The sequence below is a fragment of the Erythranthe guttata genome, chromosome 12 (assembly GCF_056151865.1).
Source record: "Erythranthe guttata isolate IM_541 chromosome 12, IM_541, whole genome shotgun sequence".
In the NCBI taxonomy this organism is placed as follows: Eukaryota; Viridiplantae; Streptophyta; class Magnoliopsida; order Lamiales; family Phrymaceae; genus Erythranthe; species Erythranthe guttata.
Window position 1 is genome coordinate 14,021,651 of NC_142544.1, and position 15,850 is coordinate 14,037,500.

The 15,850-nt window shown below is 34.5% G+C and overlaps 2 protein-coding genes across 5 annotated transcripts; both read left to right on the forward strand.

Annotated features, from left to right (window-relative positions):
• Nucleotides 1-782: 782 nt before the first annotated feature.
• On the forward strand, nt 783-5,090 carry MPK17 (MAP kinase 17). The gene is made up of 12 exons (XM_088826106.1): nt 783-995; nt 1,287-1,429; nt 1,955-2,363; nt 2,442-2,569; nt 2,763-2,822; nt 2,938-3,087; nt 3,184-3,339; nt 3,423-3,560; nt 3,712-3,785; nt 4,036-4,134; nt 4,501-4,772; nt 4,872-5,090. Exons 2-11 carry the CDS (start codon nt 1,421-1,423, stop codon nt 4,769-4,771), a joined length of 1,494 nt encoding a protein of 497 aa, XP_088682232.1. The 5' UTR covers nt 783-995; nt 1,287-1,420; the 3' UTR covers nt 4,772; nt 4,872-5,090.
• A 7,905-nt stretch (nt 5,091-12,995) lies between these two features.
• Nucleotides 12,996-14,715, forward strand: LOC105952273 (uncharacterized). 4 transcript variants are annotated; one of them, XM_088826608.1, is made up of 3 exons: nt 12,996-13,147; nt 13,785-13,850; nt 13,960-14,715. In XM_088826608.1, exon 3 carries the CDS (start codon nt 13,964-13,966, stop codon nt 14,591-14,593), a length of 630 nt encoding a protein of 209 aa, XP_088682734.1. In that variant the 5' UTR covers nt 12,996-13,147; nt 13,785-13,850; nt 13,960-13,963; the 3' UTR covers nt 14,594-14,715. The 4 variants fall into 4 exon arrangements, with proteins under 4 accessions (XP_088682734.1, XP_088682736.1, XP_088682735.1 ...); XM_088826610.1 differs by having other exon boundaries at nt 12,996-13,120; XM_088826609.1 differs by having other exon boundaries at nt 13,785-14,715.
• Nucleotides 14,716-15,850: the final 1,135 nt, after the last annotated feature.

Genomic DNA, 15,850 nt, shown 5'->3' on the forward strand with positions numbered 1-15,850 from the left:
CAAATTTAGTGGAATCTTCGAGATTATATGTAATATTATCACTTTTGTACCCGTTTTATCCCATTCAAACTTTACATTATGAAGCAAGACGATCATAATATGTGATTTTTAGCTTGTATGTATCAGTTTGTGGTGCATCGGAAACTGTATTTTTTATACAAAAAGAGTACAAACTAGAGCACATTTCACGAAATCTAGATGACTATGTTGAATTTGGCACCATAAATGTGGAGGTATAAGAAAAAAACATAGTTGAGGGGTAGATGTAATTATCCAAACAAGAGGGATATTTTTGTAATTTGACCATACCTCAGGGGTGTTTGTAATTTACCCTTTTTTATTTGATCGTATTCAATTTACATCCTCGATGTTTTTAATGCGTTGAATTTTTATATTAATTCATTTTGATCGCATTGTACGGCTGAATTATTAGTTTCAATATATAATTTAATAACGGATATTTGTAAATTGAAAAGTCATTTGGTTTCTTTATTAAATTAAGCAAACAATTAACAATTACACATTAGTACGGTCTACGGATAAGATTATTGCTAATTACCGACTAATTCAAAGTTTCAGCCGCCGCATTACTAGCTGAAGTTTATATCAAAAAGGTCTCCACCGTCGAAAAAGTCAACCCTACGGACAAACGCGTGCGGAGAGTAACACCACGCGCCCTGCGCGAAGGTGACGACCACACGACGATAAGATAAGGCTCACATACCAATGCTCTGTTTTTACCCATTAAATGCAAAATTTCTCTATCTTCTTAGACTGAATGAAAATCCTACGTGGGGGAGGTCGTATCTATCTACACTGTACAATACAATACATCTATCTTTTTTTCCGACCATTTCTTTTCTCCATTTTCTCTCTCTTAAATTTCTCTATCCCTTTTTTTGTGGGGTTTTTTCCTACTTCACAAATAAACTAAAGGCACCGACAGTTTCAAGCACACATAATAGATAAGTTCTTGAAAATCAGCTGTTGTTATTGTAAGTATATATATTATTATATATACATATATATTATATATATATGGCCGCAGATTTCTGCAGTAGATCACAAGTCCGCAGGAAAATAGGGAAAGATCAAATCTTGAAATCTTTTAAGTGTGATGTGTGGATTGAATCCTTCTTCATCTTCCATAGTAGATCACCTCTTTTTTTTGTGAAAGGGCAGCTGTAAAAAAAGAAAATTAGGGCAAAGTTTGACCTTTTTATATATTTGCATTTAAAAAAAAAATTAAGTGTATTTATTTGGTGCCAATTCATTTGTGTGTGAAGGTGGGGGTTTATTTAATTGAGCTGCTTTTTTATGGGCTTGTAAGAATTGGGGTTTCATAGTTAAGTTTTGTCCGGTTGCTTTGCTCTGTTCTCTGTGGAGGGAATATTCTTCGATTCGTCGGATAATTTTGCGAATGATCCAAGTAAGCAAACAGCATTTTTAGCTCTTTGATTATGTTTATTTGTTTTTTGTCTTATGATGTTCAATTCTGTTACATTGTATTCTGACATGATGCAATTTTGATATTTCAATCTGGTGTGACGAATTAACTAACTAACTAACCACGAAAAAGAATTCGGTTTTGTCTAATTTAAAACCGATACATGATACCGTTGACCAGTTACATGTAAGAATTCCTCTCTGGGGATAGGGTTTTGACGGTTGATAATTGAAGTACCACGCTTTTTACGAAAGAAATGATCGATTTTTTGTTTTTTAGATGTCCAATTATTACAGTATGATTGAGTATCGATTTTCGTGTGTGTAGTTATGTGAAAAAACTTGTATTCTCACGTTGGTATGTGTAACCCGTTTTTGGATAGTCGAGCCGTATTTCTGTTTGTTAGTTGCAATGTTACGCTTCTAAAAAAGACGGTTGAAAATTTTCTATATTGTGAGTTTCGTAAATCGGAGAAATGCTAATATTTTCTTTTTGGGCACACGGCAGAAAATGGCTTGCATGGATTTCTTCACAGAATACGGCGAATCGAATTTGTACGAAATCCAGGAGGTTGTAGGCAAGGGTAGTTACGGTACCGTGGCTTCCGCAGTGGACACTCACACGGGAGAAAAAGTGGCTATAAAGAAAATTAAAGATATTTTCGAGCACGTTTCCGAAGCAACACGTATTCTTAGAGAGATAAAGCTCCTTCGATTACTTCCACACCCCGACATTGTGAAGATAAAGCATATCATGCTGCCTCCTTGTCGCAGAGAATTCAAGGATATATACGTCGTGTTTGAGTTGATGGAGACAGATCTTCACCATGTGATTAATACGAATGATGATCTTACCCCTGGCCATCATCAATTCTTTTTGTACCAGTTGCTTCGTGCTTTGAAGTATATTCATTCAGGTAGGATCTTCTCACAACTAACGGGTTTATTTAGTTCATTTGACGTGTACTAATATTTATTAAATTTTTTTTTTGCAGCAAATGTTTTCCATCGGGATTTGAAACCGAAAAACATACTTGCTAATGCAGATTGCAAGCTGAAGATTTGCGATTTCGGGCTAGCTCGTGCGTCATTCGGTGATGCCCCGTCTGCTGTTTTTTGGACTGTATGTGATTTTGCGCGGTGAATTTTCCGAGGATATATATATCCTTGGAATATCTAAAAATTTATATTAAAAAAAATAGAAAACGAAAATATATTTTTTGATTCACAATAGTCTTGATTATTGGTGTTTTACCTCTACATATTATTAGTTACCGACTTTGTAATTTTAATGAAATGTTTATTTTGGTCTGAAGGATTACGTGGCTACGCGGTGGTATCGTGCCCCTGAACTTTGTGGTTCCTTTTTCTCTAGAGTAAGTTCCCCTGCAATTTTTTTTTTTGTTTTTTTCAATTTACTGAAAATTGTCGAATATCAGAAACATTTTAATTAATAAATAAATTAATTTATTTATTTATTGTCATTTGCAGTATACCCCAGCTATTGATATATGGAGCATAGGATGCATATTTGCAGAAATGATAACCGGTAAACCGTTATTCCCCGGTAAAAACGTTGTCGACCAATTGGAACTCATCACCGATCTTCTCGGTACACCTTCCGCCGAAGCCATTTCTAGGGTTTGTTCCTTTCCTTCGGTGCTCCTGTTAAAAAGAAAAAATTGCATTTTTCAAAATATTACGAAATTACTCTGATTCATTTTTTGCTATTTCCAGATTCGAAATGAAAAGGCCCGAAGATATTTAAGTAGCATGAGAAAAAAGCCACGCCTACCTCTCTCACATAGGTTCCCGAATATTGATCCAAAGGCTCTCCGTTTACTCGAGCGTTTGATCGCATTCGATCCAAAAGATCGTCCCTCCGCTGAACAAGTAATAATCAAATTATATTCATTATTTTTCAAATTTTTTTATTTACTAAATTCATTATTTAAGAAATGTCACTACTTATATAGGCACTAGCGGATCCGTATTTTTACGGGCTGGCGAATATAGAGGACGAGCCTTCAACTCATCATATATCGAAGTTCGAGTTCGATTTCGAGAGGAAGACACTAACAAAGCACGAAATTAGGGAGCTGATTTACAGAGAGGTGCGAACGTCACTCACTATTTATTTAACTGTGTTAGTTAAAAATGATTATTCTGTTTTATGGTTGGAATTAGTATTATTATTATTATTATTACTATTATTATTATTATTATTATTTATTTATGTGGTATCGTCTTTCTTAAAGCAAACAGATCTTGGAGTATCATCCACAGATGCTCCAGGAGTACCTCCGTGGCGTGGACCAGATTCACTTTATGTACCCAAGGTCTGGCAATTGAAGAATCCTTAATAACTCGGGTTTTTTATATAAAAAAATAAATTTTTTTTTAAGACGTTATTATAGTTATTTATCATTCGTACAAATTAAAAAATGGATGCAGCCGCCGGTCTTTTTTTTCTTTGCGTATTTTAATTCGGACACGTGCTTCCATTGGGATTTTGCCTATTTGTGAGTACAGTGTTATACGACGTGTGACTGAATCGAACACTACGATTTTTTTTTTTGTTTTTTGCAGCGGAGTTGACCAATTTAAGCAGCAATTTTTCTGCCTCGAGGGCTTGCCTGGTAACGAACACAGACCTCCAATGCGAAGGCGCTACGCCTCCTTGCCAAGGTAAATAAGCTGTTTTATACATTAATTTTCTTATATTTTTCATCTAAATAATAATTTAGTTTATTTAAAATTAAACTTTAAGGGAGGAATTTCTAATAATTTATAAATATGAGGGGGTATATGTAATTAGATCCAAAGCTCAAGAGAGGTCAATGTAATTTTACTCAATATCTGATTTAGGGTGAAAATGAATTTTAAAAAAAAGTCAATGGTCAAATAGTTTTAAGTGCAGTCTAGCTGATATCAAACCTCAAGGGAGGTATGCGTAATTTTCCAAACCAGAGAGGGTCTATCTATAATTAAACAAAACCTCAGGGGAGATAGATGTAATTTACCTTTAATAATTGTGTGTGAAAATATATGTAGGGAACGTGTATGTGGGCTAATAGACGAGGATCCGGACAAAAATAGTGATTCTAAAAGCCGACGTGGAGTTGATATCCCGCGGCCTCGACTACAGAGCCCGAAAAAGTCTTCGTCGGATATCAAAGGGCAAGAAAGTAATTCTAACAAAAGCGCAAAAGCTAGGCAAAAGGATAATAGTGGGAAAGCGTGCTATAGTGCACGGTGCTTATTAAGAAGCGATAGTATCAGTGCATCCAGGTGTGTTGGTGTACAAGGATCAGACTACGTGTGAGGTACATAAATGTTCTTATTAATTAATTAATCGAGAAATGCCGTTTTTCGATCTAGTAAAAACCGAGCCTAATTTTTTTTTGTTTTTTTTTCCCGAGCAGAATCAATTTGAGGTATCTGATGATGAGTGGACTTGGTCAGCTTTGTATGCTAAAGATTCTTGATTTGTTGAATTTGTGTATTGCTGAATTTATGGTGTGGTATTTATAACATTTGTGTAAACATTAGACAATTGAATGGTTGTGAGGAGTACTCATTTGATTCAATGTACATACTATTCATTTATTTTTAAATGAATATTTGAATTGCCTACTTGTAAATATTCTGTAGTTTCAATGTTTTCGTTATCAATATATTCAGAATTGAATGTTTCTCGATTATTTTTGTTTTTTAGAATCATCCCCAGATGTAAAAGATAGAAGAAAAATAGAATGAGCTGCGCTCGACTCGACTTGAGCTCGAGCTCATAAGGGGTTTCACACATACTTTTACAAATTTTAATTGAAATTACACACGTTAAGAAACGGTGCGTCCAAAATACGATCGCTGAAATTCATTTAAGTTAAACATCATTCAATTTATTCTTTTGATCGGAATTAAAAATTCATTTAAGTTAAACATCATTCAATTTATTCTTTTGATCGGAAAATCTTAATTTTTTAAATAGCACAAGACGTGCAAAGTGTCAATTTATAGTACAAGCACGCCACCTCACAAGCCCACAAACTCGCTGGCTGTGTTTGGTAAGCTTTTGGGCTTCCATTTCCAATTTATTTTGGGGAAAGATGTTTTGGGAGAAGAATTTGAAAATTAAATAAAGTTTGTTTGTGTTTTGGGAGGAGACAATTTGTACTGTAGCAAGTCAAATCATGTCTGAAAGGTGTTGGAAAAATGTATTTTGGAAGAAGAATTTAAAAGATAAAGTGATTTGATTTTGTATTTTAGTGAAGACAATTTTCACTGTAGCAGTCAAATCATGTTTGTTAGAGAGAGAAATATTTGAATTTGTTTTGGGGAAAGTTTTTGAAAATAGTGTAGAAAGATAATTTTCATTTTGGGGAAAGTGTGGAAAGAATCTGAAAACGGTAACAAACATAGCCGCTATATTTTGAGCTTATATCCCTTGTAACTCCTCCACTGGGTTGGTGAACCAACTAGGAATTTCGTATGAGCAGGAATGTAGATTCAACACTTTAATCCAAGACCAATTTCTAAGTTTAATAGCTTCTACCACTACTTCGGTTGGTGTGCATCTCTCTTGAAAAATCTTTGATTTCCTTGCTTTCCGAAGAGACCATGTTGTACAATCCAAAATCTATCATCCAAAATATCTTATAATACTTTTTTCGGCTAAAATCCAAGTGAATCTGAAACTGCTTCCTTACGCTTGAGTACATGACAGTTTGAACACCAGTCTATGCAAAACAACCCATCTATACCTTATAGGAGTATGCGCAAGAAGTGAATAATTTAGATGGAGTCATTAGGTACAATGAGAGGGAATTGTATGATCAAATAAGGAAAGATAACTTACCTTTTTTAGGATTAAAAGAGAATATAGATTAAATTGTAAAAAAATATTAATAACAATTTTATTTTAGTACGATTAAATTAAACTCAGAAAGTCAAATCATATTTGTCTTTTGAAGAGTAAGTTTTTCAAAGTATTGTTGGTCCTTGTTTTTCTTTTAAGAAAAAATAGAAGGGGACACCAAATACACTATCAAAATTTTCAAAATATAATACAGTGATAATAATTAAATAAATTACATTTAAGTTCTACTAGTGCTCGTCCTAGTTTTTTGTATAAGGAATCAAATTTAATTTGATATGATTACAATGATAGGGGTAATGATGATTTTTATTGTGTAAGGTATACAATTTAGTTTGGTGCGATTACAAGGAGCCAAGGATAGAGCAAATTTGTGAGGTTTATTATGATAATACTATTGTAGTTAATCGTTAATTAGTAACTTCTTCTATATTGTTATCACCATAATACGAAATTAAATCCTTCAGATTACGAATTTTATAGAAGTTAATTTATATTTTTTTTCTTATTCGAATAATTATAACGCACTATATATCTTTTTTTAGTAACGAAGAAATCTGCAACCAATCATATAGGTGCATTGGGTAAACTTACACTCTCGTATAATAGCTTGTAAACAATACGAGAGACGTAAACTACACTAGGCTAACCATGTGACAAGCTCGACCTAGTGATCGTTGGCAATGAAATTTGAACATAAGCCAATTAACACAAACCCAGTACTTGCTCCAACCAGGGGCGGAACCAGGATAAAAATATAGGGGGGCTAACTAAATTTCGAAGTTCGGGGCAGCGCCCCGAAAAAAAATTAGATTCACAAGACATTGCAAAAATAAGTTTATATTTAATCCTTTTTTAATTAAAATGACATATATATATATATATATATATATATATATATATATATATATATATATATATATATATATATATATATATATTATAATTTTATCATATTTTAAGTATGACAAAAACTCTAAATTAATCCAAATTATTCTAATTATGTATCGTATTTAATATTTTGGTGATTCATTGCATCGTCTCATATTATTATGTAGAGTCATTGATAAAAAAAATTAAAAAATAAGTAAATATTCATAAATTTTATTTAAAATAATAGAAGTTTTAACCATTTTATTTTATTTTTTTATATTAAATATGATATATATATATATATATATATATATATATATATATATATATATATACACACACACATATGGCGAAGAAATAAAAAAGTTAAGGATTAAAATACATATTTACAAACACTTTAGGGGGGCCAAAAGTAATATTTAAAAAATACCATACCAAAATACCTAATTTTTTTTTTTAATCTTGAGGGTCAACAGCCTCCCATGCCCCTTAATAATTCCGCCTATGGCTCCAACCACTAGGCCATCCCTTGCGGGACTCGATAAATCTTAAATTATTAAGGATTATGAATGACATAGTAGTACTCCGAATTAAAAACAAGTTACGTAGTGTGATTTTATAATGTGGATGTTGCATCACTCATCCTGAGTGGATTGAACAGGAACACAAGGGTAGGTTATTGTACGCGAGCATGTGATTTTGGTCGGAGTCCTTGCCAAGGGGAAACTTGAGAACAACTGGGTCTTGAACTTGCGAAGATCACACGTAAACTAAATTGGGAGTTGATATGGCAAAAACCCCTCCGACGCTCAAGCCGATAATGCCTAGACAAGATGTGGATAGGTAGAACAATAATGTGATTATTTGAATCATTACCTAGAATCATTATTCTAGGTATCAAAACAAGAGAATAGAACGTACCATTTAAAGTGAACCAGGAGGTTTATTTATAATGTGATTAGTAGAATCATTACTAGAGTAGAACTCTGAGTAGGATTAGTAAACTCTTATGGTGGATGACATATAGGGCTTTCTAGACGGCCCAAATATTCATTAGCTTATTGAGCTGGCCCAATAGGGCATATCATTAAGTTCTCCACTCTTGATTAAGCCTCGAGTACGGAGATTCGTTCGAGAGTAGATTTTTTTTTTTGTGACGCTTTTAATGTAGTCGTCGGGTCAAATGATGTTTGTTGCCCCTATTATGATTTTTTTAGATCTTTTGACACCTTTCTTGCAATTTTTTTAAATTTGGAGGGTCATCCAGCTATTATGTGCATTAGATGGGCATGTGTGTGTGGCGGCAGAGCTAGGGTTGGAGTCGTGTACTGGTGATGCAGTGAGGGGCGACGCGGTTAATCGCGGTGAAAGGGGTATTGTAAGTATCAACTCTAGGTTGGGTGTTTTGGGTGTCGACCCTAAGTTGGGTGTTTTGAGTGTCAACCTTAGGTTAAGTGTCAACGGGGTATTTTAAGTGTCGACCCTCGTGGGAGTTGTCTCCCAGCAGGATTATAGCACCGATCAAATGATCTCCTTGTGAGAGTTATCTCGCAGCTAGGTGGTAGCGCCGAGGGGGGTCTTAGGGCCGAGCGAGTTGTCTTTCCGTAGGAGTTGTCTCTCCCCGGGGTGCCTACGAGTGTGGGGCTGATGGCCTAATTGAGGTAGAGAGTTGGAGGGATGCCCAACCCTTGGGATAGAGAGATGAGGGAATGCCCAACCTTTGGGATGTGATGTTCAACCGTTGGGGTAGAAAGATAAGGGGGAGGACCACCCTTGGGGCAAGATGCCCAACCCTTGGATAAAGAGATGAGGGGATGGCCATCCCTTGGGATGGGATGTCCAACCCTTGTTTAAAGACACGAGGGCATGCCCAAGGGTAGGATGTCAAGACCTTGGGGTAGAGAGGCAAAGGGATGTACCACCCTTAGGGATGACAATTTTATCCGAACATCGGGTACTCGCCCCGCAATTAAATGGGGAGGGTACGAGTTCTGATTTTTCCCTCGAAAACAGGTTCGGGGAAGGTGCGTGTGCGGATTTGTGTTATATTTATTTATTTATTATTAATATCATTATATTTATTTGTTATCCCCTTTCTTTTTCTTCCGTCGCTTCTTACGGTTTTACAAATTTTTACCACTTCTCAAAACTCCTTCTTTAAGAGTCATCACCCACCAGCCCGTTAATTGACAACTGGCGAGCCTTGCCGCCGTTCTCTCCATCTCCGGCGTTGACCACCGGTGGTCCGGTAATTTGTCCTGTTCTCTTCTCTCGCTTATATTTATCTCGTTCTTATACAAGAATTAAAAACTATTAATTTTGAGATTATCTCTTAGCTAATTTGGATTTGATATTTGGTAGTAGGATTTTTTTTTAATTATATGTAGTATGTATTGACTAATGTACAGATTATTTAATTTTATTTTTTTTAACTTTTTTCTTCAGTTCTCAAAGATTTTTTGGCGAAGTGGTTAACCCCGAGTTTTCAATGGGGTGGGAGGGGGTTGGTAAATTTTAGACCCGTAGCGGGGCAGGGCAGGTGCGGGTTGAACGGGTTTCTTAACGGAGCGGGGGCGGGGAATACAATACCCGCCCCAAATCCGCCCCATGGCCATCCCTAGCCACTCTTCAGATAGGATGTCCAACCGATGGGATGGGAGATGATGGGATGTACAAATCTTGAGGTGGGATGTCCAGCCCTTAGGAAAAGTCACTGGTCGAACTCTGATGTTGGTGGGTGGTAGATGCGCTGCCCATTTTCCTTTTTTTTAGGCGCTGCCAAAGCCTTGGAGATAGTGATCCATAAAGTCTTGGTGAGGATTACCCATGTCATTGTGGTATTAGAGACCTTATATTGGCAAGCAGACTCAGGTAGGTGGACTCTGATAGGTCGCACGTAGGTAGATTTTACCTAGGTGAGTTCACCATCAGAGGGTAGACAGTTCTCCTGATCACCTTGTCCACTTCGCGATCTAGGTTGCAATACCACAGACGACGCTATAATGATATTGTATAACTTACCTTGAGTAGATTGAACGGGAACACGAGGGTGTGTCACTGCACGCGAGTATATGATCTTGGTCGGAGTCCTTGCCAAAGGGGGACTTGAGAACGGCTGGGTCTTTATCATGCGAAGATAAGCTCTCGTAAACTAACCTGGGGTTGATCCCGCGGAAACCCCTCCGACGTTCAAGTAAGATGGATACCTATGCAAGATGTGGATATGTAGAACAATAAGAATTCTAGGTATCAGAACTAAATAATTTAACGTACCTTAAAGTGAGCCAATGAGTTTATTTATAATATACTTAGTAGAATCATTATTAGAGTATAATTCTAAATAGGATTAGCAAACACCTAATGGTGAATGACATATAGGACTTTCGAGATGGCCCAAGTATTCATTAGCTTATTAGGCCGGTAAATAGGGCATACCAAATACAAATACAGTTATATATTCAATTATGTGTATTCGATTTTATAACAAATCATTTAACTTCATCTAATACTTGTCGACACTACTCTTCGTTCGTATAAATATGTGTTCATCGCAACGTCCTAATCAACTGTTCGCCAGACAATTTTGTCCACAGTTTAATATATTTAATTTCTTATTATTAGTCTGGGTTTGACAATTGTCCACGTGGGGGAAGCCGGGGTATGGACAGCCCCCAATCGAATTTCATGGGCGCTTGTGTGTTGAATGTACTAAGGTTAGGGTTTTCGTCTTTCCTGACACCGATTAATTTTAGAACAACTAGTAGCGCCTGAGATCCTACACTTATAGCTATGTAGAGAGTTTATTCTTGTTGTAATTAAGTTGATCCAATATATATTAGTCATGTAGAGGAAAATGTATTTAAAGGTATAAATACATTGTATATATGAGTTTGGAAATGTATTTAAAGGTATAAATACATTGTATATATGAGCTTTCATCACATACATCCTGCGTTTTTCTTCTTTTTTAAAATGTTTTTATCTTATTTTTTTTGGTATGTTTTTCCTTCTCATATTTTGATTAATTAAATTTAATCAGATGCAGTTTGTGTTTTGTAAGTTCTAGGCCTTTTTGGTTGGTATTACAAGTAACTAGCATTTCTCTTCGTGCGATGCACGGGGTGACATTGCAAAAATAAAGAAAAATTAAATACATAGTAATTAAATAGTTATAAATTACACAATATTAAAATAATTATTTCTGAAATTTAAATGATTCAATTAATAATCCTACAAATATGATCATTCAAATTCTAATAGAAAACATATACTAAACAAAAAACATAAATTAATCAAATCAACTGACTTCTATAAGTGTTGAAATATTTTTCCATTTATTTGCTATTCGTAAGAAATAATTAACATTTCAAACGAATATTAACCAAAAAATAAATTGCTTGCAAAGAAACTGCAAAACTTAAAAAAGAAAAAGAAAAGGAGAAATTATCGGAGTGGATTAGAATTTTGTTAACTGACTTGCTAATCTGATTTGCTATGAAAGTCATTAGAGAAACAATGCTGGAAAATAGGAGATGAGAAAATAATAAAATATATTAATAATGATTTTTGTTTTTTTATATAAATATGCAATTATGGTTTCTTAGATTGCCCTACAGTTTCTTAGGTTGCCTTAGATTGCCCTACAGTTTCTTAGGTTGCCCTACCGTTTTTTACTTTTATATATAAAAGATATAATGATTCTATTCATATATAGTTAAAGTTAATGTTAAAAAAATTGAAAAATATTATGCAATAATTTTAATTAGAACAAAAAAAAAAATCATTCTTACAGAGAAAAATAAATAAATAAAAACATATAAAAACAAAATGTAAGATATATGTGATGAAACTCAAAGATTTTCGCATATTTACGCCACCAACAGAAGAAGTGCTGGCACCACCAACATAAGGCGGAGGTGGAAGCGGATCTTCCAATATGGCATCGATGAACATTGTTCATTTTTCAAATTTTCGAGCATATTAAACGATATAATATTGTATCAAGCTTTGCTAGCATCTCATTTGCAAGTGAGTTCAACCCATCCAACTTATACACTTCAAGTTGATGGAAATAATCATCCGTGTGATCTCGTTTCACCAGTTCGTTAATCAGCTGTTGACATTCTTCAATTTGATATCTTCTTTCTCTCTTTGAAGCACTTTATTTCTCCTCTTGTCATCTGCTCCAAAAATTTCTCCTGCACAACCATTATTCGTCTTCTATCATAGCTACGGGTACGGTGTAAATCGAAACAAAATTTTCAATTTTCGCCGAATTCGATCCAAAGAATTCTGATTTTGTAACAGTTTTTTTAATTCCGAATTCCGGAAAAAAAATTGGATTGGAACTAGAAATAAATACAAAATTTCGGAATTTTTGAATTCCGATCCAATAGTTTTCCAATTAATCACAACATTTAATCATGTTGTGATTTGCGTTAATTTATTTATTTTCTGTAATTTAAAAAAAAATATATGAATTGATAACAAATAACATATAATTGAGTATTGACATAAATATAAAGTGAAATAACCTTAATAATAAATGGTCATTTATTATAATCAAACTTTATTTGTTAAATATAATTAAACTATTTTTTGTAAAATTTAATTTTGAGTATAATAAATAAATAAATTGAACTCTAAGAAAATAGAAGTTTGTTTCTTTAAAAGCCATAAAAGAAATTCATAATTAGTAACTAAATTAATATAAACTAACTGCAAAATGGACTAATAATACTTTTTACAGAATAAAAAGAAAAAACAATGTATGGGTAGTAGGGTGCTGAATAACGTGGGCAGCACATTAGGGACTATTCAGCATTACTAAGATGCATTTAAATAGGCCGATGTATATTCTCTTTCACCACTCCTTTCTTCAAAATTAAATCTTCAATCTTAAAATACACACAACTTCTGGTGAAGGTGAAACACAGACATTCTCGTTTCTAGGTTTTGTTTCAACAGATTTCTTTTATTCCTGTTTGCCTTTGGTTACACGTTTGATTTATAACTTTTGATGCTTTCATTTCTGAAAACTTTTGATTATTATGAAAACCTTTCATCAATTCTTTCTAATTTTGCTTTGATTTTATCAGATTGGAAAAAACTTCCTGAAACAAAATTTTCAAAACAAATCCAATTTTCCGAAATTTCCGGAAAAACATGGGCGTTTTGAATGGGAATTGCGTTTTGGTTGAAGATAAGGGAAGATGTTGACGTTGTTGTGTTGTATTTTTTGTTTTTTTTTTGATCAATTCTTGTTTTATAATCTGAATTTCTTCGGTATTCTCGAAATCTGACCAAACGGCCCCGACAACCACCGTGCCAAATTCAATTTCCTACATTCTCGTATTTTTTATTATTTTTTTCGGGTTGGAGAATTTTCGGACTTTCGGCACCGGCTGGGCCGGTGTGCGGTGCTGCCTTGCCAAAACTAGTCGCGCCCGACATTTTTCTTGGGAACGTTGGGGCTATTTATTCGTCTTCATGTTTCACTATTGTGTGTCTATCTCCTTTGTATGTGTTGTTTTATATAGACTATTTTATTTTCTGATTGAAGATTTTCATGTTTCTTCTTCTGAATCAGTAAAGGCTTTTGTTTTCGGTTTGGTTGAAGATAAGGAAAGATACCACCAACATCTACTTTGCAAAGGCCAGTGTAGTATAAATTTTATGTTGTAAATTGAACGGGTTCCGAACAATATATATTTGTTGTTTGATATGTATTTCCTCTTCGTCTCTATTTAACATATACTTTATAGGACGATGGGGAGTTCGTTAAAGAACTACCACACATTGGTCGTTTCGTTGATGGAAGAGTTAGTCAGGGAAATGGAAGATGCAACGGAGATATTTAAAGCGAATATGACCATATCTCTCGGGCCTCGTGCCATTGCAGCCATATTGGACAGGCCCATGCCTCCGGTGGCTCCGTTGCCTCCGGGGCCCGTAACGCTGCTGCCACCAATTCCAGTCCCAGGTGGAATCTCACCCGATGACCTGGCGCTGGCATTCGAGAAAATTAAACAACTGAAATCTCGACATGGTCAATTGCGTTTAGAGATGGAAGGAATCACTAAGGTGGTTGAGTACTTGACGTGGATGCAGGGCTGGTCTCGACCCCCATTGTACGACTACGTTCTCGATATTCTTTCTATTGTAGAACGCTACAACAACAAGACCCACTACGCGGTAAAAAATTATAGAAGAAGCTGGGAACGTTTGAGACTGATGATATTGGATAGCCCTTACGTCGGGATGCCGCCGCAGGTGATGTTCCCGATGTTGGGTTCCCATTCCGCATTGGCAGCCGGGCAAACGCCACCGCCAGACGACACGATTCAAAAATTTGAACAGCTGAAGCTTGATGCAGCAGATTGCACAATGGATCAATAAAAGTGATTATCAGGACTATTATCACACTACCCGAGTAAACTGTAAAAAATACCCCTATTTGATCTCTTAATAACAAAAAAACCCCGTGATAATAAACTAGCAAAAACCACCATGTGAAATTTAGTCAAACACAGAAACCCCCCAATTTTTCTCTCGTGTGACACACTGGCAGAATGTGCGGCTGGTAGTTGATTTTTGGATGTGAAATAACGAAATTGTCCCTCAAAATTTATATATATGTTCTTTTTAATTTTATTGTTTAGAAATTAAAATATTAATAAAAAAATGGTAAGCAATTAAATTAAAAAAAATATTAAAAATTATTAAAATGGTAATTTCGTTCATTTTTTTATGGTCTAAAATTCGTAGCATTTCGCAGCGATGACCTCTCTCTCATCTCTCGATCTCTTAGTATTTGTTGATGTTTGAGTGTTTTGATGTTTCTTCACAATTTTTGTTGATTTGCACTATTTTTTCTTTTTTTTTTTTTTTTTTGCAATTGCAGTTTAATGAAAGTCATTGATCGTCTCCTTGAAGGTGTCAAAGAATTTGGTTGAAGTTACATCTGCTTCAAGTTACAGTGTTCTACAAAGAACATATTGTAAACATTACAGTATTACTGTACGTTACTGGTTACATATAGTAACATGTAGTTACATATGCATATAGTCTTGTATTTTCGATTTATATTTGTTGGTTATGAGGTGATTAATAATATAAATATTGAAATTGTAACTTTTTGTTGTTGGGGTTTATAATTTTTTTTTTGTATAAGCCAGTATTCGTGTATGTACATAATTGGTCGACTAAAAATTTGGCGTAAAAAGATAAAACATATAAACGACTATCGTTTACTACATTTACATGTAGTTATTTTCAGTACATTAAACATATCGATTTAAAAAGAATTTTTTTAAAAAGTATTTATAAAAAACAATTAAATTTTTTTTAAAAAATTAAAAAATTAATGAAAAACTATATAAATAAAAAAAATAAATTAAAAAAACAAGTTTAATAATAAAAAAAATAAAAAATAAAAAATAAAAAATCGTGAAAATGCTGAAAGCGGGACTAGAAATGCTGAATGCAGGGGTATGCCAAAAAATAATTTTAGCTTGGGTTTAACCCTAATTTATTAGCCAGCCAAGGCGTATAGAAAATAGGGTCTATTAGTGAGAATCCCCTCTAGTAGACATGGCTATGGGCCGGTTCCGGACCGGTTCACGGTTCACTTTTTCTGGAACCGGAACCGGCCCG